The following is a 22,195-nucleotide window of genomic DNA, read 5'->3' as shown; positions in this document are numbered from 1 at the left end:
CTTGCTTTGATTTATGTCATAGAGTGTTCTGCCTATGTTTTCCTCTAAGAGTTTGATAGTTTCTGGCCTTACATTTAGGTCTTTAATCCATTTTGAGCTTATTTTTGTGTATGGTGTTAGGGAGTGATCTAATCTCATACTTTTACATGTACCTGTCCAGTTTTCCCAGCACCACTTATTGAAGAGGCTGTCCTTTCTCCATTGTACATTACTGCCACCTTTATCAAAGATAAGGTGTCCATATGTGCATGGGTTTATCTCTGGGCTTTCTATCCTGTTCCATTGATCTATCTTTCTGTTTTTGTGCCAGTACCATACCGTCTTGATGACTGTAGCTTTGTAGTATAGTCTGAAGTCAGGGAGCCTGATTCCTCCAGTTCCTTCTTTCGTTCTCAAGATTGCTTTGGCTATTCGGGGTCTTTTGTGTTTCCATACAAATTGTGAAATTTTTTGTTCTAGTTCTGTGAAAAATGCCAGTGGTAGTTTGATAGGGATTGCATTGAATCTATAGATTGCTTTGGGTAGTAGAGTCATTTTCACAATGTTGATTCTTCCAATCCAAGAACATGGTATATCTCTCCATCGATTTATATCATCTTTAATTTCTTTCATCAGTGTCTTATAATTTTCTGCATACAGGTCTTTTGTCTCCTTAGGTAGGTTTATTCCTAGATATTTTATTCTTTTTGTTGCAATGGTAAATGGGAGTGTTTTCTTGATTTCACTTTCAGATTTTTCATCATTAGTATATAGGAATGCCAGAGATTTCTGTGCATTAATTTTGTATCCTGCCACTTTACCAAATTCATTGATTAGCTCTAGTAGTTTTCTGGTAGCATCTTTAGGGTTCTCTATGTATAGGATCATGTCATCTGCAAACAGTGACAGCTTTACTTCTTCTTTTCCAATTTGGATTCCTTTTATTTCCTTTTCTTCTCTGATTGCTGTGGCTAAAACTTCCAAAACAATGTTGAATAATAGTGGTGAGAGTGGGCAACCTTGTCTTGTTCCTGATCTTAGTGGAAATGCTTTCAGTTTTTCACCATTGAGGATGATGTTTGCTGTGGGCTTGTCATATATGGCCTTTATTATGTTGAGGAAAGTTCCCTCTATGCCTACTTTCTGCAGGGTTTTTATCATAAATGGGTGTTGAATTTTGTCAAAAGCTTTCTCTGCATCTATTGAGATGATCATATGGTTTTTCTCCTTCAATTTGTTAATATGGTTTATCACATTGATAGATTTGCGTATATTGAAGAATCCTTGCATTCCTGGAATAAACCCCACTTGATCATGGTGTATGATCCTTTTAATGTGCTGTTGGATTCTGTTTGCTAGTATTTTGTTGAGGATTTTTGCATCTATGTTCATCAGTGATATTGGCCTGTAGTTTTCTTTCTTTGTGACATCCTTGTCTGGTTTTGGTATCAAGGTGATGGTGGCCTCGTAGAAGGAGTTAGGGAGTGGTCCTCCCTCTGCTATATTTTGGAAGAGTTTGAGAAGGATAGGTGTTAGCTCTTCTCTAAATGTTTGATAGAATTCGCCTGTGAAGCCATCTGGTCCTGGGCTTTTCTTTGTTGGAAGATTTTTAATCACAGTTTCAATTTCAGTGCTTGTGATTGGTCTGTTCATATTTTCTATTTCTTCCTGATTCAGTCTTGGCAGGTTGTGCATTTCTAAGAATTTGTCCATTTCTTCCAGATTGTCCATTTTATTGGCATAGAGTTGTTTGTAGTAATCTCTCATGATCTCTTTTATCTCTGCAGTGTCAGTTGTTACCTCTCCTTTTTCATTTCTAATTCTATTGATTTGAGTCTTCTCCCTTTTTTTCTTGATGAGTCTGGCTAGTGGTTTATCTATTTTGTTTATCTTCTCAAAGAACCAGCTTTTAGTTTTATTGATCTTTGCTATTGTTTCCTTCATTTCTTTTTCATTTATTTCTGATCTGATTTTTATGATTTCTTTCCTTCTGCTAGCTTTGGGGTTTTTTTGTTCTTCTTTCTCTAATTGCTTGAGGTGCCAGGTTAGGTTGTTTATTCGAGATGTTTCCTGCTTCTTAAGGTGGGCTTGTATTGCTATAAACTTCCCCCTTAGAACTGCTTTTGCTGCATCCCACAGGTTTTGGGTCGTTGTGTCTCCATTGTCATTTGTTTCTAGGTATTTTTTGATTTCCTCTTTGATTTCTTCAGTGATCTCTTCATTATTAAGTAGTGTATTGTTTAGCCTCCATGTGTTTGTATTTTTTACAGATCTTTTCCTGTAATTGATATCTAGTCTCATGGCGTTGTGGTCAGAAAAGATACTTGATACAATTTCAATTTTCTTAAATTTACCAAGGCTTGATTTGTGACCTAAGATATGATCTATCCTGGAGAATGTTCCATGAGCACTTGAGAAAAATGTGTATTCTGTTGTTTTTGGATGGAGTGTCCTATAAATATCAATTAAGTCCATCTTGTTTAATGTATCATTTAAAGCTTGTGTTTCCTTATTTATTTTCATTTTGGATGATCTGTCCATGGGTGAAAGTGGGGTGTTTAAGTCCCCTACTATGAATGTGTTACTGTCGATTTCCCCTTTTATGGCTGTTAGTATTTGCCTTATGTATTGAGGTGCTCCTATGTTGGGTGCATAAATATTTACAATTGTTATATCTTCTTCTTGGATCGATCCCTTGATCATTATGTAGTGTCCTTCTTTGTCTCTTTTAATAGTCCTTATTTTAAAGTCTATTTTGTCTGATATGAGAATTGCTACTCCAGCTTTCTTTTGGCTTCCATTTGCATGGAATATCTTTTTCCATCCCCTTACTTTCAGTCTGTATGTGTCTCTAGGTCTGAAGTGGGTCTCTTGTAGACAGCATATATAAGGGTCTTGTTTTTGTATCCATTCAGCTAATCTGTGTCTTTTGGTGGGAGCATTTAGTCCATTTACATTTAAGGTAATTATCGATATGTATGTTCCTATTCCCATTTTCTAAATTGTTTTGGGTTCGTTATTATAGGTCTTTCCCTTCTCTTGTGTTTCTTGCCTAGAGAAGATCCTTTAGCATTTGTTGTAAAGCTGGTTTGGTGGTGCTGAACTCTCTCAGCTTTTGCTTGTCTGTAAAGGTTTTAATTTCTCCATCAAATCTGAATGAGATCCTTGCTGGGTAGAGTAGTCTTGGCTGCATGTTTTTCTCCTTCATCACTTTCAGTATGTCCTGCCACTCCCTTCTGGCTTGTAGGGTTTCTGCTGAGAGATCAGCTGTTAACCTTATGGGGATTCCCTTATGTGTTATTTGTTGTTTTTCCCTTGTTGCTTTTAATATGCTTTCTTTGTATTTAATTTTTGACAGTTTGATTAATATGTGTCTTGGCGTATTTCTCCTTGTATTTATCTTGTATGGGACTCTCTGTGCTTCCTGGACTTGATTAACTATTTCCTTTCCCATATTAGGGAAGTTTTCAACTATAATCTCTTCAAATATTTTCTCAGTCCCTTTCTTTTTCTCTTCTTCTTCTGGAACCCCTATAATTCGAATGTTGGTGCGTTTAATGTTGTCCCAGAGGTCTCTGAGACTGTCCTCAGTTCTTTTCATTCTTTTTTCTTTATTCTGCTCTGCAGTAGTTATTTCCACTATTTTATCTTCCAGGTCACTTATCCGTTCTTCTGCCTCAGTTATTCTGCTATTGATCCCATCTAGAGTACTTTTAATTTCATTTATTGTGTTGTTCATCGTTGCTTGTTTCATCTTTAGTTCTTCTAGGTCCTTGTTAACTGATTCTTGCATTTTGTCCAGTCTATTGTCCATTCTATCTCCAAGATTTCGGATCAACCTTACTATCATTATTCTGAATTCTCTTTCAGGTAGACTGCCTATTTCCTCTTCATTTGTTAGGTCTGGTGGGTTTTTATCTTGCTCCTTCATCTGCTGTGTGTTTTTCTGTCTTCTCATTTTGCTTATCTTACTGTGTTTGGGGTCTCGTTTTTGCAGGCTGCAGGTTTGTAGTTCCTCCTGTTTTTGATGTCTGTCTCCAGTGGCTAAGGTTGGTTCAGTGGGTTGTGTAGGCTTCCTGGTGGAGGGGGCTAGTGCCTGTGTTGTGGTGGATGAGGCTGGATCTTGTCTCTCTAGTAGGCAGGTTCACGTCTGGTGGTGTGTTTGGGGGTGTCTGTGGCCTTATTATGATTTTAGGCAGCCTCTCTGCTAATGGGTGGGGTTGTGTTCCTGTTTTGCTAGTTGTTTGGCATAGGTTTTCCAGCACTGTGGCTTGCTGGTCGTTGAGTGAAGCTGGGTGCTGGTGTTAAGATGGAGGTCTCTGGGAGATTTTCGCCGTTTGATATTATGTGGAGCTGGGAGGTCTCTTGTTGATCAGTGTCCTGAAGTTGGCTGTCCTACCTCAGAGGCAGAGCCCTGCCTCCTGGCTGGAGCACCAAAAGCTTTTCATCCACAGGCTCAGGATAAAAGGGAGAAAAAGTAGAGGGAATTAGTAGAAGTATGAGGAAAGAAAGAAGGAAAGGAGGGTAGGAAGGAAGGAAGAAAGAAAGAAAGAAGCAAAGAAGGAAAGAAGGCAAGAAGGAAAGAAAGGAGGGAGGGAGGGAGGGAGGGAGGAAGGAAGGAAGGAGGGAAAGAAGGAAAAAAGACAGAAAGAAAGAAGATACAGTAAAAATAAAATAAAGTATAATAAAGTTATTGAATTAAAAACTTCTTATTTAGAAAAAAAAAAAAAGGGACGGAAAGAACCTTAGGACAAATGTTGGAAGCAAAGCTATACAGACAAAATCTTACACAGAAGCATACACATACACCCTCACTAAAAGAGGTAAATGGGGAAAAATCCTAAATCTTGCTGTCAGAGACCACCTCCTCAATTTGGGATGATTCGTTGTCTAAAGGAGGGAAGGAAGGACGGAAAGAAAGAAAGAAAGAACGAAGGTAAAGTGTAATAAGGTTATTAAAATTAATTATTAAGAAAAAAAATTAAAAAAAAAAAACATGGACGGATAGAACCCTAGGACAAATGGTGGAAGCAAGACTATACAGACAAGATCTCACACAGAAGCATACACATACACATTCACAAAAAGAGGAAAGGGGGAAAAATCATAGATCTTGCTCCTAAAGTCCACTTCCTTAATTTGGGATGATTGGTTGTCTATTCAGGTATTCCACAGATGCAGGGTACATCAAGTTGATTGTGGAGCTTTAATCCGCTGCTTCTGAGGCTGCTGGGAGAGATTTCCCTTTCTCTTCTTTGTTCTCACAGCTCCCAGGGCTAAGCTTTGGATTTGGCCCTGCCACTGCGTGTAGATCGCTGGAGGGCGTCTGTTTTTTGCTCAGACAGGATGGGGTTAAAAGAGCCGCTGATTGGGGGCTCTGGCGCACTCAGGCCGGCGGGGACGAAGGGGCACAGAGTGCGGGGCGGGCCTGCGGTGGCAAAGGCCGGCGTGACTTTGCACCAGCCTGAGGCGCGCTGTGCGCTCTCCCGGGGATGTTGTCCCTGGATCCCGGGAACCCGGCAGTGGCGGGCTGCACAGGCTCCGCGGAGGAGGGGTGTGGAGAGTGACCTGTGCTCGCACACAGGCCCCTCGGTGGCGGCAGCAGCAGCCTTAACGTCTCCCGCCCGCCTCTGGGGTCCGCGCTTTTAGCCGCGGCTTGCGCCCGTCTCTGGATTCCGCGCTTTCAGCCGCGGCTCGCGCCCGTCTCTGGATTCCGCGCTTTCAGCCGCGGCTCGCGCCTGCCTCTGGATTCCGCGCTTTCAGCCGCGGCTCGCGCCCGTCTCTGGATTCCGCGCTTTCAGCCGCGGCTCGCGCCCGTCTCTGGGGTCCGCGCTTTCAGCCGCGGCTCGCGCCCGTCTCTGGGGTTCGCGCTTTTAGCCGCGGCTCGCGCCCGTCTCTGGAGTTCCTTTAAGCAGCGTTCTTAAACCCCTCTCCTCACGCCCCAGAAAACAAAGAGGGAAGGAAAAGTCTCCTGCCTCTTCTGCAGGTGCAGGCTTTTCCCCGGACTCCCTCCCGGCTAGCTCTGGTGCACTAACCCCTTCAGGCTATGTTCAAGCCGCCAACCCCAGTCCTCTCCCTGCGCTCCGGCCTCAGCTCGCAGCCCCGCCCGCCCCGGCGGGTGAGCAGACAAGCCTCTCGGGCTGGTGAGTGCCGGTCGGCACCGATCCTCTGTGCGGGAATCTCCCCGCTTTGCCCTCCGCACCCGTTGCTGTGCACTCCTCCGCAGCTTCGAAGCTCCCCCCTCCGCCTCCCGCAGTCTCCGCCCGCGAAGGGGCTTCCTAGAGTGTGGAAACTTTTCCTCCTTCACAGCTCCCTCCCACTGGTGCAGGTGCCGTCCCTATTCTTTTGTCTCTGTTTTTTCTTTTGCCCTACCCAGGTACGTGGGGAGTTTCTTGCCTTTTGGGAGGTCTGAGGTCTTCTGCCAGCCTTCAGTAGGTGTTCTGTAGGAGTTGTTCCACGTGTAGTTGTATTTCTGGTGTATCTGTGGGGAGGAAGGTGATCTCCGCGTCTTACTCTTCCGCCATCTTCCGCCTTCCCCTATTTTAGTTTTTTAAATTAATTTTTGGGCTTCCCTGGTGGTGCAGTGGTTGAGAGTCTGCCTGCTGATGCAGGGGACATGGGTTCGTGCCCCAGTCCAGGAAGATCCCACATGCCGTGGAGCGGCTGGGCCCGTGAGCCATGGCCGCTGAGCCTGTGCGTCTGGAGCCTGCACGTCCGGAGCCTGTGTTCCACAACGGGAGAGGCCACAACAGTGAGAGGCCCGCGTACCGCAAAAACAAACAAACAAAATTTTTATTGGAGTATAGTTGCTTTACATGTCATATTTTATATTGCACATATAAGTGATATCATATGGTATTTGTTTTTCTCTTTCAGACTTACTTCACTTAGTATGATAATCTCTAGTTGCATCTGTGTTGTTGCAAATGGCATTATTTCGTTCTTTTTCATGGCTGAGTAATATTCCATTGTATATATGTACCACATCATCTCTTATCCATTCATCTCTTGATGGATATTTAGGTTGTTTCCATGTCTTGGCTATTGTGAATAGTGCTGCTATGAACATAAGGGTGCATGTATCTTTTTTAATTAGAGTTTTCTCCAGATATATGCCCAGGAGTGGGATTGCTGGATCATATGGTAATTCTATTTTTAGTTTTCTGAGAAACCTCCATACTGTTTTCCACAGTGGCTGCACCGACTTACATTCCCACCAACAGTGTAGGAGGGTTCCGTTTTCTCCACATCCTCTCCAGCAATTTGTCATTTGTAGACTTTTTAATAATGGCCATTCTGACCACTGTGCGATGGTACCTCATTGTGGTTTTGATTTGCATTTCTCTAATAGTCAGCCATATTGAGCATCTTTTCATGTGCCTATTGGCCCCCTCTATTTATTTTTTGGAGAAATGTCTACTTCAGTCTTCTGCCAATTTTTCGGTTCCATTGTTTGTTCTTTTGTTGTCGAGCTGTGTGAGCTGTTTGTATATTTTGGAAATTAAGCCCTTGACAGTCGCATCATTTGCAAATATTTTCTCCCATTCTGTACGTTGTCTTTTCGTTTTGTTTACAGTTTCCTTTGCTGTGCAGAAGCTTGTAAGTTTGATTAGGTCCCATTTGTTTATTTTTGCTTTTATTTCTATTGCCTTGGGAGACCTAAGAAAACGTTGGTACGATTTATGTCAGAATGTTTTGCCCCTGTTGTCTTCTAGACATTTTATGGTGTCATAGCCTATGTTTAAGTCTTTAAGCCATTTTGAGTTTATTTTTGTGTATGGTGAGAGGTCGTGTTGTAACTTCATTGATTTACATGCAGCTGTCCAACTTCCCCAACACCAGTTGCTGAAGAGTCTGTCTTTTTTCCGTTGTATATTCTTGCCTCCTCTGTCGAAGATTAATTGACCATAGGTGTGTGGGTTTATTTTGGGGCTCTCTGTTCTGTTCCATTGATCCATATGTTTGTTTTTGTGCCAATGCCATGCTGTTTTGATTACTGTAGCTTTGTAGTATTGTCTGAAGTTTGGGATGGTTATGCTCTTGGAAGTCTTTTAATCACAGTTTCAATTTCAATACTTGTGATTGGTCTGTTCTTACTTTCTATTTCTTCCTGGTTCAGTCTTGGAAGATTTCACCTTTCTAAGAATTTGTCTATTTATTCTAGTTGTCCATTTTATTGGTAGATAGTTGGTTGTAGTAGTCTCTTATGATCCTTTGTATTTCTGTGGTGTCAGTTGTAACTTCTTTTTTGTTTCTAATTTTATTGATTTGAGCCCTCCCTTTTTTTCTTGATGAGTCTGGCTAAAAGTTTATCAATTTTCTTTATCTTTTCAAAGAACCGTCCTTTAGTTTCATTGATCTCTTCTATTGTTTCCTTCATCTCTCTTTCATTTATTTCTGCTCTCATCTTTATGATTTCTTTCCTTCTACTAACTTTGTGTTTTGTTTGTTCTTTCTCTAGTGGCTCTAGGTGTAAGTAACCTTAGGTTGTTTGAGATTTTTCTTGTTTCTTGAGGTAAGATTGTATTGCTATAAACTTCCCTCTTAGAACTCCTTTTGTTGCATCTCATAACTTTTGGATTGTCATGTTTTCATTTTCATTTGTCTCTAGGTATTTTTTGATTTCCTCTTTGATTTCTTCAGTGATCCATTGGTTGTTTAGTAACATATTGTTTAGCCTCCATGTGTTTGTGTTTTTTCGTTGTTTTGTTGTAGTCGATTTTTAATCTCATAGTGTTGTGGTAGGAGAAGATGCTTGATATGATTTCACTTTTCTTAAATTTACTGAGGCTTGCTTTGTGACCAAGCATGTGGTCTATCCTGGAGAATGTTCCATGTGCACTTGAGAAAAATGTGTACTCTGCTGCTTTCAGATGGAACGTTCTATAAATATCAGTTAAATCCATCTGGTCTCATGTGTCACATAAGGCCTGTGTTTCCTTATTGATCTTCTGCCTGTATGATCCGTCCATTGATGAAAGTGGGGTGTTAAAGTCCCCCACTATTACTGTGTTACTGTCGATTTCTCCTTTTATGGCTGTGAGCATTTGCCTTCTATATTGCTCCTGTGTTGGGTGCATAAATACTTAAAATTGTTATATCTTCTTCTTGGATTGATCCCTTGATCATTATGTACTGTCCTTTTTTGTCTCTTGTAATAGTCTTTATTTTACAGTCTATATTGTCTGATATGACTATTGCTACTCCAGCTTTCTTTTGATTTCCATTTGCATGGAATACATTTTACCATCCCCTCACTTTCAGTCTGTATGTGTCCCTAGATCTGAAGTGGGGTTCTTGTAGACAGCATATATACAGGTCTTGTGTTTGTATCCATTCAGCCGGTCTATCTTTTGGTTGGAGCATTTAATCCATTTACATTTAAGGTAATTACTGATATGTACTTACTGACGTTTTGTTAATTGTTTTGGCTTTGTTTTTGAAGGTCTTTTTTCTTCCCTTCCTCTTTTGTTCTCTTGTGACTTGATGTCTGTCTTTAGTGTTGTGTTTGGATTGCTTGTTCTTTTTTGTATGTGTATCTATTGTACATCTTTGGTTTGTGGTTCCCATGAGGTTTTGATATAGCAGTCTGTATATGTACAAGATTGCTTTAAGTTGCTGGTCTCTTAATTTCCAGTGCATTTCCAATATCCTGCATTTGTATTCTCCTCTTCCCATGATTGCTGGTTTTGATAACATATTTGTGTGGGGGTGATTTCCTACCTTTGTTTTATGTTTGCCTTTACCGATGAGCTTTCCCATTCATAATTTTCTGGATTCTAGTTGTGGCCTTTTCTGCCTAGAGAAGTTCCTTTAGGATTTGTTGTAAAAGCTGGTTTGGTGATGCTGAATTCTCTTAGCTTTTGCTTGTCTGTAAAGCTTTTGATTTCTCCATTGAATCTGAATGAGAGCCTTGCTGGGTAGAGTATTCTTGGTTGTAGGTTTTTCTCCTTCATCACTTTAAATATATCTTGCCATTTCCTTCTGGCCTGCAGAGTTTCTGCTGAAAAATCAGTTGATAACCTTATGGGAATTTCCTTGTATGTTATTTGTTTCTTTTCTCTGTTCTTTGTAATATTTTATCTTTGTCTTAATTTTTTGGTCAGTTTCATTAATATGTGTCTTGGTGTGTTCCTCCTTGGGTTTATCCTGTATGGTGCTCTCTGAGCCTCCTGGACTTGAGTGTTTCCTTTCCCATGTTAGGGAACCTTTTGGCTGTTAGCTCTTCAAATATTTTCTCAGCCCCTTTCTCTCTCCTCTCCTTCTGGGACCCCTTTAATGCCAATGTTGTGGATTTAATGTTGTCCTAGAAGTCTCTTAGACTGGCCTCATTTCTTTTCATTCTTCTGTCTTTATTCTGTTCCTCGGCAGTGATTTCCACCAATTTGTTTTCCAGCTCACTTACTCGTTCTACTGCCCCATTTATTCTGCTATTGATTCCTTCTAGTGTGTTTTTCATTTCAGTTATTGTGTTGTTTATCTCTGTTCATTAAAGCTTCTAACTCTTTATTAAACATTTCTTGTATCCTCTTGGTCTGTGTCTCCATTGTTTTTCTTCTTGGTCTTGGATCATCTTTACTATCATTACTCTGAAATCTTTTTCAGGTAGGTTGTGTATCTCCGCTTCACTTAGTTGTTCTTCTGGGGTTTTATCTTGTTCCTTAGTCTGGAAGATATTTCTCCACTGTCTGGTATTGTCTCACTTGCTGTGTTTTTGTGGTCTCCATTCCTCAGACCGTAGGATTATAATTCTTCTTGGTTCCGGTGTCTGTCCCCTGGTGGGTGAGGTTGGTCCAGGGGCTTGTGCAGGCTTTCTGGTGGGAGGAACTGGTGCCTGCACACTGGTGGGTGGAGCTGTGTCATGTCCCCCTGGTGGGCAGGGCCATGTCAAGGGGTATGTTTATAGGTGGCTCTTGGCTCAGGACAACTTTAGACAGCCTGTCTCCTGATGGGTGGGGCTGTGTTCCTACCCTGTTCATTGTTTGGCCTGAGGCGTCCCAGGACTGGAGCCTGCAGGCTGTTGGGTGGGGCTGATCATTGGTGCCAAAATGGAGACACCCCCCCCACCCCCACCCCCGGGAGAGCTCACACCCAAGAGTTTTCCTTTGGGCCCCACGGTGAGCCACAGCCGACCCCCGACTCTGCCAGAGACCCTACAGTACCCGCAGGTAGGTCTGGCCCAGGCTCTTACGAAGTCAGTGCTTTGCCCTGGGTCCCAGTGCACATGAAACCTTGTGTGCGGCCTCCAAGACGGCCATCTGTTTTCCTCAGTCCTGAGGAGCTCCTGCACTCGAGCCCTGCTGGCCTTCAAAGCCAAATGCTCTGGGGGCTCCTCCTCCTGATGCCAGGCCCCCAGGCTGGGGAGCCTGACGTGGGGCTCCAGACTCACTCATATGGGAGAACCTCTGTGATAGAATTACTTTCCAGTTTGTGGATCGCCCACCTGGAAGGTATGGGATTTGATCATAATGCAAAAGTGAACTTCCTAATGTCTCACTGTGGCTTCTTCTTGGTCTTTGGATGTAGAATATCTTTTTTGGAAGGTTCAAGTCTTTTTTGTCAGTGGTTGTTTAGCAATTAGTTGTGATTTTGGTGTTTTCATAAGGGGAGGTGAGCTGAAGTCCTTTTACTCCACCATCTTGTCTCTCCCGCCAGTCCTGAAGAAACATTTTAAAACTGTCCGAATTTGCCCCTCCAGATGGTACCGGGCTTCCCTTGCCCTCTGACTGCTGGTCAGGTGTGCGGAGTGCCCGCAAGCACTGGGAGGGAGGGAGGAGAGAGGTCAAGGTTGTTTGCCCTCCTGCCACCTCCATATACAGCGTCCCTGGGCTGGCCCTGCGCCTTTCAGCCATGCAAGGTCCGAGTGTTTGTGGGATGGCCTCTCTAGCATTCTGCAGCAGCTCGCTCTCTCCAGTTCTGGGAGTTCCTGCCTCCCCGGCCCTCTAGGCCCAAGGGCTACAAACAGCATGGCTCTGCTAGTAGCCTAGGGAACTATGCCATCCTTTGTGGCTACGGACCCAGCCTAAGTCAGTCTGTATTGAAGGGTTCTCCGATGACCTGAATTGGGCATGCCGTCTGTTTTCTGCCTGGACCCTGAGAGCCCCTGACAGATGCACAGATCGAATTGGACCTCAGGGCAGTCATTGACAGGTTTTAGTAGAGCACTCCTTATCTGCCTCTGTAGGGAGAAGAGGCGGGCTTTCAACTTAATTTGAGGATTTGAAAGAATTGTATTACATGGAGAAGGATGTGAGAATAGTAAAATTTGCATTTATGTGCATTAAATTATTTTGTTTTGAAATTTGTGAGTCAGAATTGCCTGTAGTCCATTTGATAGAATTAATACAATATTGTATGCATACAAAAAAAAGAAGAACAATTCGAAACTTGTTTGGCTGCTTTTAAAAGTCAAGCGACGGAAGTCAGAAAGAGAAAGACATATAATATTGCTTATGTGAAATCTAGAAAAATGGTACAGATGTGACCTTATTTGCAAAGCAGAAATAGAGACACAGATGTAGAAAACAAACTTATGATTACCAAGGGGGAAAGGGGGTGTGGGATGAATTGGGAGATTGGGATTGACATATATACACTACTATGTATAAAATAGGTAACTAATGAGAACTGACTGTATAGCACAGGGAACTCAGTGCTCTGTAGTGACCTAAATGGGAAGGAAATCTAAAACAGAGTGGGTATATGTATAACTGACTCACTTTGTTGTACAGCAGAAACTAATACAACATTGTAAAGCAGCTGTACCCCAATTTAAAAAAAAATAGGTAAACAATAAGGACTACTGTATACCACAGGAAAGAATACTCAATATCTTGTGATAACCTATAATGAAAAAGGATCTGAAAAAGAATATATAGGGCTTCCCTGGTGGCGCAGTGGTTGAGGGTCCACCTGCTGATGCAGGGGACGCGGGTTCGTGACCCGGTCCGGGAGGGTCCCACATGCCGCGGAGCGGTTGGGCCCGTGAGCCGTGGCCGCTGGGCCTGCGCGTCCGGAGCCTGTGCTCCGCAACGGGAGAGGCCACAACAGTGAGAGGCCCCCGTACCGCAAAAAACGAAAAAAAATATATATATATTATGTATATGTATAACTTAGTCACTTTGGTGTACACTTGGAACTAGCACAACATTGTAAATTAACTAAACTTAAATTAAAAAAAAAAAGTCAAGGGCTTCCCTGATGGCGCAGTGGTTGAGAGTCCGCCTGCCGATGCAGGGGACACGGGTTCGTGCCCCGGTCCAGGAAGATCCCACATGCCGCGGAGCGGCTGGGCCCGTGAGCCATGGCCGCTGAGCCTGCGCATGCGGAGTCTGTGCTCCACAACGGGAAAGGCCACAGCAGTGAGAGGCCCGCGTACCGCAAAAAAAAAAAAAAAAAAAGTCAAGCGAAATGAAAACACTTCAGGTTGGTAACGACCAGGCTCTTCTACTTTCTTAGGCATAGCTCAGCCATCTCCTAAACTGCTGATTTTTCAGAAAGAATTACAGAAAGCAGAAAATGCTATCACCTCGGAGCATAAGGAGTTTGCAACCCAGAAACAAGCTCTGCAACAACAACTACAAAGTGAAGTGAGTATTTCTCCTTGAGCACCCAGGGATCAGGCCAGTCCACTGCATAGATGTGTGAACTTGGCACATGCCACACTGGTGTGAGTGGGATTTATTTTAACATCAGATATCCCTTAAGGTGCTAAAGGGTGTCCTTTCTCCTCTGAGAGAAACTGTCCAGTGGTCATGTGACTCTATATTCATAATAGTCACAAAATCCAGAGGCAAGCAAACTCACACACAAAATTTTCCAAGTCCTGATGGTGCCCACAGTGGAAGTGTCTCGATGCTCACCCTGTGACTTGGAAATACTGCTGCCCTCTCTCTGGTGTCTTCCCATGCCCTGGAGTAGCTGCTCTGACGTGCATGTAAGAAGAAATGGAAACTTGCATCATCGGTCGTCATTTTAAAGGGACCCTGTGGTTTACGGGTATAAAGCTGCTCAGAATTGGCAAAACAAAAAGAGAGAATAAGCCCAATGAGAGAATTGTTCCCTTTGAAGTGAGCTGTGATTTGTTTTATGTTGATTTTTTTTTCTTCTCTAATTCTCTGCAGATTGAGCACTGTGCCCAGCTGAAGGCCCGGATATTAGAATACGATGCTTCTGTCAAGAGGTTAACTGTGCAGGTTACCGATTTAAAATTGCAACTGAAACAAACTCAGATAGGTTAGAGACATTTTTAACCTGTGTGTGTGTGTGTGTGTGTGTGTGTAAAACTTCTGACATTTGTGGAAATGTAATAATTGTTACTCATTGAATTTTCAGTAATTCTCATAGTAGAGGTAAAGCCATAGAGCCATGGGCCATCTTAGAAGTCAAACTCCCTGTCCATTTCACGGATACCAGCCAGGTCATCAGCTGAAGTGACTTGCTTTCACAGGTGCCCCATGCTTGGGGGAGCCTCATGCCCCAGATAGGAAAGGTGTGGTAGTGATGCAGAGGCCCCCAAATTCTTCCTGGACCTAGGTTTTCCTGTTTTATTTGCTACCCTGATAATAAGAGCAGTCTACTCTTCAGTGGTTTTATATACTCCTTGACAGGTGTATATACCTGTGGGAGAAGCAGAGTGCCCTGGCAAAAAGAGGGCTGCCGCTGGAATCAGAAAATTTGTTTTGTACCCCAATTTTGAAGTTAGTTGTTTGGCCTTGGACATGTTGCTTTTAACTTCCTTGGGCCTCAGTTGCCCCCTTTGTAATGAGGATAATAATACCTTCTGTTCCATGGAGGACGAAGGGGAAAGGTGATTGGCTCCAGTACAGTGCCTGGGGCATATGAAACACTGGGGAGATGGCCAGTGCTACCATCTGATTACTATGTCTTCCTGTGGATGCGTGACATCTGCCCCTCCTCCTTCATAACAAGTGTTCCGAGGCTTAGACACTTCCTTTAGCTGCTTCCAAGCTCAGTGGAAGTTCCTGAGTGTTCGTGATTTTGAGCCTTCTTCAGTTCCTTCTTCCCACTTAGGCCCTTGGTCCCTTCTCCCCACGCCACTTTTATTGTGGTCTCTTTACTCATCTCTACTCTTTCCCGTTCCTCATTTTCTCTCCACAATTCTGCCTTTGCCAAACTGCCCACAGCTGAAGCCTGTACCAAGCTCCTGTCGTTAGAAATAGTTTAATGAGGTTGGAAGCTTCTGGAACATGGGCATCACAAGCATCTGTCCCGTGGCATCATCAAGGTGGCTTTGCAGGAGAGGAGTGATCACATTTACTGGCTTTGCATTAGGCCAGCGCAGTGGCTCGATGCCTCGCTAACTGGGGGATTCAGCCGCAGTCCCCCATCCGTGGCATGGGAGCCGTGAGAGTTCTGGGCCCACAGTGGTGTCCTGACCGCATGTCCTCCTTATCTGAGACTCAGGCCGTATGCAGTGGATTTTGCCGCAGCCCTGGGAGTTCGGGGGCGGCATCCTGTAGTGCGACGCGTTCATTATTTTGAAGTCAAATGTGTGAACATTCATGCTGGGTGAAATAATTAAAGATTATAAATGGGTTTATATCAGCTCAGGTCAGATTTTTCAACCACATGAGTTCAAGTCTGGTTAGGCTTTGTCCCCTAATACATTGTAAATACCTTTTCAGTTCTCAAAGCTTTTAGATTTCAAGGTCGTGCATAATGGATTGTGAAATAATAACATGCGTTACGAATGAAGGCATATGAAGCAGTAGCTGGTACACATGAGCTCTCAAGTAAATGTTAATAATTACTGTTATGACCGTGCTTTCACAAACTATTTTATTTTTTTATTTTTATTTATTGAAGTATAGTTGATTAACAATGTTAATTTCTGCTGTACAGCAGACTGATTCAGTTACACGTATATATATATTCTTTTTGATACTATTTTCCATTATGGTTTATCATAGGATACTGAATATAGTTTCCTGTGCTATACAGTAGGACCTTGTTGTTTATCCATTCTATATATAATAGCTTACATCTGCTAACCCCAACCTCCCATTCCATCCCTCCCCCAACCCCCTCCCTCTTGGCAACCACAAGTCTGTTCTCTTTGTCCATGAGTCTTTCTGTTTCGTAAATGTGACACAATTGAACACATCTTAGATTCCACATGTGGTATCACATGGTATTTGTTTTCTCTTTCTGACTTACTTCACTTGGTGTGATATTCTCTGGTTGCATCCATGTTGCTGCAAGTGGCATTATTGTCTTCTTTTTTTTTTTTTTACAGCTGAGTGATATTCCATTGTGTGTGTGTGTGTGTGTGTGTGTGTGTGTGTGTACCACATCTTCTTTATCCATCCATCTGTTGATGGACATTTAGGTTTCCATGTCTTAGTTCTTGTAAATAGTGCTGCTATGAACTTATGGGTGCATATATCTTTTTGGATTAGAGTTTTGTCTGTATACGTGCCCAGGAGTGGGATTGCTGGATCATATGGTAATTCTATTTTTACTTTACTGAGGAACCTCCATACTGTTTTCCATAATGGCTGTACCAATATACATTCCCACCAACAGTGTAGGAGAGTTCCCTTTTCTCCACACCCTCTCCAGCATTTGTTATTTGTAGATTTTTTAATGATGGCTATTCTGACTGGTGTGTGGTGGTACCTCATTGTAGTTTTGATTTGAATTTCTCTAATGATTAGAGATGTTGAGTGTCTTTTCATGTGCCTATTGGCCATTTGTATTTCTTCTTTGGAGAAATGTCTACATAGGTCTTCTGACAATTTTTTGATTCCGTTGTTTGTTTTTTTGTTGTTGAACTGTATGAGCTCTGTGTATATTTTGGAAATTAAGCCCTTGTTGGTCACATCGTTATCAAATATTTTCTCCCATTCTGTGGGTTGGCTTTTGTTTCATGGTTTCCTTTGCTGTGCAGAAGCTTGTAAGTTTGATTAGGTTCTGTTTGTTTATTTTTGCTTTTATTTCTATTGCCTTGGGAGACTGACCTAAGAAAACATTGGTACGATTTATGTCAGAGAATGGTTTGCCTGTGTTCTCTTCTACATATTTTATGGTGTCATGTCTTATGTTTAAGTCTTTAAGCCATTTTGAGTTTATTTTTGTGTATCGTGAGAGGGTGTGTTCTGACTTCATTGATTTATATGTAGCTGTCCAACTTTCCCAACACCACTTGCTGAAGAGTCTGTCCTTTTTCCATTGTATAAGTATATTCTTGCCTTTTTTGTTGAAGATTAATTGACCATAGGTTTGTGAGTTTATTTCTGGGCTCTTTATTCTGTTCCATTGATCCATATGTCTGTTTTTGTCCAAATACCATGCCGTTTTGATTACTGTAGCTTTGTAGTATTGTCTGAAGTCTGGGAGGGTAATGCCTCCTGCTTTGTGTTTTTGCCTTAGGATTGCTTTGGCAATTCTGGGTCTTTTATGGTTCTATATAAATTTTAGGATTATTTGTTCTAGTTCTGTAAAAAATGTCATGGGTCGTTTGATAGGGATCGCATTAAATCTGTAGATTGCTTTGGGTAGTATGGCCATTTTAACAACATTCTTCCAATCCAAGAGCATGGGCTATCATTTCTATTTCTTTGAGTCATCTTCAGTTTCCTTTACTAATGTTTCATAATTCTCAGCGTATAAGTCTTCCACCTCCTTGGTCAGGTTCATTCCTAAGTATTTTATTTTTTGAGGTGTGATTTTGAAAGGTATTGTTTTTTTACATTCCCTTCTGTTATTTCTTTGTTAGTGTAAAGAAATGCAACAGATTTCTGTATGTTAATCTTGTATCCTGCTACCTTGCTGAATTCGTTTATCAGTTCTGGTAGTTTTTGTGTGGCGTCTTTAGGGTTTTCTGTATATGGTATCATGTCACCTGCATATAGTGACCATTTTACCTCTTCCCTTTCAATTTGGATACCTTTTATTTCTTTGTCTTGTCTGATTGCTGTGGCTAGGACTTTCAGTACTATGTTGAATAGAAGGGGTGAGGGTGGGCATCCTTGAGTTGTTCCAGATTTTAGCAGGAAGGCTTTCAGCTTTTCACTGTTGAGTATTACATTGGCTGTGGGTTTGTCATAAGTAGCTTTTATTATGTTGAGACATGCTCCCTCTATACCCACTTTGGTGAGAGTTTTTATCATGAATGGATGTTGAATTTTGTCAGATGCTTTTTCTGCATCTATTGAGATGACCATGTGGTTTTTGTCTTTTCTTTTGTTGATATGGTATATCACATTGATTGATTTGCATATGTTGAACCATCCTTGTGAAGTTGGGATGAATCCCACTTGGTCGTGGTGTATGATCTTTGTATGTGTTGTTGGATTCGGTTTGCTAATAGTTTGTTGAGGATTTTTGAATCTATAGTCATCAGAGATATTGGCCTGAAGTTTTCTTTTTTGGCGGTGTCTTTGTCTGGTTTTGGTATCAGGGTGATGGTGGCTTCATAGAATGTGTTTGGGAGTGTTTCCTCCTCCTCAAATTTTTGGAAGAGTCTGAGAAGGATCAGTATAAGTTCTTTTTTGTATGTTTGGTAGAATTTGGGTGTGAAGCCATCTGGTCCTGGACTTCTGTTTGCAGGGAGTTTGTTGACTACAGATTCTATTTCACTTCTAATATCCGTCTGTTGAAATTCTTTATTTCTTCTTGATTCCATTTTGGTGGGCTATATGTTTCTAGAAAGTTGTCCAGTTCTTCTAGGTTGTCAAATTTGTTAGCATATAATTGTTCATAGTATTCCCTTAGGGTTTTTTGTATTTCTGTGGTATTGGTCGTTATATCTCCTTTTTCCTTTCTTTATTTTGTTTCGTTGGGTTCTCTGTCTTCTTGGTGAGCCTGGCCAGAGGTTTGTCAATCTTGTTTACCCTTTCATAGAACCAGTTCTTGGTTTTATTGGCCTTTTCTATTTTTTTAATCTCTATTTTCTCTCTCATCTTTATTATTCCTTCCTTCTGGTGACTTTAGGTTTTGTTTGTTCTTCTTTTTCTAATTTTTTTAAGTGGTAGGTTAGGTTTTTTATTTGACACTTTTCTCATTTTTTTTGTTTTTTTGTTTTTTTTGAGGAAGGCCTGTATCACTATGAACTTCCCTCTAAGAACTGCTTTTGCTATGTCCCATAGATTTTTTATGGTTCTGTTTTCATTGTCATTTGTCTCGAGGTATTTTTTAATTTCCTCTTTGATTTCATCACTGATCCATTGCTTTTTTTTTTTTTTTTGGTGGTATGTGGGCCTCTCACTGTTGTGGCCTCTCCCGTTTGCGGAGCACAGGCTCCGGACGCGCAGGCCCAGCGGCCATGGCTCATGGGCCCAGCCGCTCCACAGCACATGGGGTCCTGCCAGACCGGGGCACGAACCCGCGTCCCCTGCATTGGCAGGCGGACTCTCAACCACTGCGCCACCAGGGAAGCCCGATCCGTTGCTTTTTTAGTAGCATGTTGTTTAGTCTCCATGTAATCGTTTTTTCTCATTTCTTTTTCTGTGGTTGATTTCTAGTTTCATGCCACTGTAGTCAGAAAAGATGCTTGAGATAATCTCTGTACTCTTAAATTTGTTGAGGCTTTTTTTGTGCCCTAGTATGTGGTCAATCGTAGAGAATGTTCCATGTGCACTTGTGAAGCATGTGTATTCTGGTTTTCTTTTTGTTTTGTTTTGCATGTAGTGTTCTGAAACTATCAGTTAAGTCTAACTGTAGTGTTGTTTAGTATCTCTGTTGCCTTACTGATTTTTTTTTTTTTTTTTTGTCTACAAGATCCATCCATTGATGTGAGTGGGATGTTTAAGTTTCCTACTATTATTCTTGTCAGTTTCTCCCTTATGTCTGTTAGTATTTGTTTTATGTATTTGGGTCCTCCTGTATTAGGTGCATATATGTTGATGTCTGTAAAATCCTCTTCTTGTATTGATCCTTTTATCATTGTATAGTGTCCTCCTTTATCTTTCTTTATGGCCTTTGTTTTAAAGTCTATTTTGTCTGATGTGAGTATTGCAACCCCTGCTTTCTTGTCATTTCCGTTTGAATGAAATATCTTTTTACATACCCTCACTTTCAATCTATGTGTGTCCTTTGCCCTAAAGTGGGTCTCTTGTAGTCAGCCTATTGTAGGCTCTTGTTTTCTTTTTAATCCAATCTGCCACTTTGTGTCTTTTGATTGGAGCATTCAGTCTGTTTACACTTAAGATGATTATTGATAGATGTGTATTTATTGCGGTTTTAAGCCTTGTTTTCCCATTGATTCTATATTTGTCCATTTGTTTTTGTTTTTCCTTGGGTGGTTTGATGATTTTCTTTTGTATTATGCTTACGTTCTCTTGTTTTTGTTTTTTTGTGAATCTGTTGTATGTTTTTGATTTGTGGTTACCCTGTTTTCAAGTATATTAACCCCATTCTGTATCTACTTGCCTTAGACTGGTAGCCATATAGCCTGAAACGCATTCTAGGAAATGAAAAAATAATCTACGTTTTCTTAATCTCCTCCCCCACATTTTAAGATTTTGATGTCCCCTTTTACATCTTTATATTCATTCTTTTGCTGTTCATTGTGGTTATCGTCATTTCACAGAAATTTTTTGATTCTTTTTTAATCTGTGTACTGGCTTATTTAGTCGATTTGCTTTTTCCTCTTTTCTATTTAGAGAAGACCTTTCAATGTTTCCTTTAGGATAGGTTTAGTGTTGCTGTATTCTTTTAGTTTTCACTTGTCTGAGAAATTCTTAATCTCTCCTTGTATTCTAAATGATAATTTTGCTGGGTAGATTATCCTATGTTGCAGATTTTTCCCTTTCAGGACTTTGAATCAATCCCTCGCCACTCCCTTCTGGCCTGCAGTGTTTGTGTAAAGAAGTCAGCTGATAGCTTTATGGGGGTTCCCTTGTAATTAACTCCTTGTTTTTCTCTTGCTGCTGTTAGCATCTTCTCTTTAACTTTTACCATTTTTATTATAATATGTCTTGCTATAGGTCTCTTTGGGTTTACATTGTTTGGGACCCTCTGTGCCTCCTGCACTTGGATATCTGTTTACTTCTTGAGGTTTGAGAAGTTTTCAGCCATAGTTTCTTCAAATACATTTTCGATCCCCTTTTCTCTTTCTTCCACTTCTGGAATCCCTATTATGCATAGATTGGCACACTTTATATTGTCCCATAGTTCTCTTATATTGGTTTCATTTTTTTTCATTTTGCTTTCTGTCTGCTGTCCTGATTGGGTGATTTCCATTATTCTATCTTCCAGATGATTTATTCGTTCTTCTGCATTATTTGTTTTGTTGTGGCCATGCTGCACAGCTTGCGGGATCTTAGTTTCCTGACCAGGGATTGAACCTGCACCCTCAGCAGTGAAAGCGCAGAGTCCTAACCACTGGACCACCAGGGAATTGCCTGTTCTTTTGCATTATTCATTCTACTATTCATTGCCTTTAGTTCAGTTTTCGTCTCGGCAAATGAGTTTTCTAATTTTTCTTGGTTCCTCTTTATAGTTTCTAGTTCCTTTTTACAGTATTCTGCATTTTTGTTGATATCCTTTCTTAATTCCTTCAGTATTTTCCTCATCTCCTTTTTGAAATTGGTGTCTAATAAACTGAAGAGGTCTGTTTCATTGTTTGTTCTTCTAGGGGAATTTTCTTGGTCTTTTAACTGGGAGTGGTTCCTCTGCTTCTTCATTTTACTTATATTTCTCTTATTCTGTGAGTTTAGGAGAATCAGTTATCTACTGTGGTCTTAGAGGGCTATTTATATGTGGCATCATCCCTGTGTAGCGTCTGTGGATTTCATATTTTTTGGCATGAGAGCCGTTTTTAGTATGGATGCCTGTCGCCTCTTTCCTCAACGTGTGCTGGTCGTCATCCCCTTGATCGAGGGGGTGTGCAGACGCGGCAGCTGCTGCCCAGTCCTGGAGTTCTCGGCAGCGGTGGGGTCTCGTGCACCCCTGGAGCACACAGTGGGAGCAGAGGCAGCTTGCAACTGCTCCTGGGGCCTGGGAAGGCAGCTGTGGTGGCTTGCAACCACTCCTGGAGTCTGGGAGGGCAGTGGTGGTGGCAGCTGGAGACTGCTCCTGTAGCTCCTGTAGGTGGTGTCCTGCTGCCTTAGAGCGTGCACAGCGAAAAAGGCTGCAGTGGTGGGCCCCACCCCTCCCCTCCCCTCGCTCACCCCCCAAACAGTGGCACCTGGCTTCCTCTGCCTACACCCTCAGGTGTGGTTGCATCAGACTTCAGCTCCTTCAGGCTGTT

The 22,195-nt window shown here is 41.8% G+C and overlaps 1 protein-coding gene across 6 annotated transcripts in view; it reads left to right on the top strand.

The window, feature by feature from the left end:
- The window catches only part of OFD1 (OFD1 centriole and centriolar satellite protein), a 71,510-nt gene that overhangs the window by 31,601 nt on the left and 17,714 nt on the right, over nucleotides 1-22,195 (top strand). For 5 of the 6 annotated variants that reach the window (XM_019925591.3, XM_019925592.3, XM_019925589.3 and 2 more), the window contains 2 exons: nucleotides 13,438-13,568; nucleotides 14,103-14,214. The exons of the other annotated variant lie outside the window; for it this stretch is intronic. In XM_019925591.3, the coding sequence (XP_019781150.1) occupies nucleotides 13,438-13,568; nucleotides 14,103-14,214 (243 nt within the window). The remainder of the gene's footprint in view (nucleotides 1-13,437; nucleotides 13,569-14,102; nucleotides 14,215-22,195) is intronic. 6 annotated transcript variants of the gene reach the window in all.

The sequence above is a fragment of the Tursiops truncatus genome, chromosome X (assembly GCF_011762595.2).
Source record: "Tursiops truncatus isolate mTurTru1 chromosome X, mTurTru1.mat.Y, whole genome shotgun sequence".
Lineage (NCBI taxonomy): Eukaryota > Metazoa > Chordata > Mammalia > Artiodactyla > Delphinidae > Tursiops > Tursiops truncatus.
This window is presented reverse-complemented; position numbering and strand designations above follow the sequence as displayed.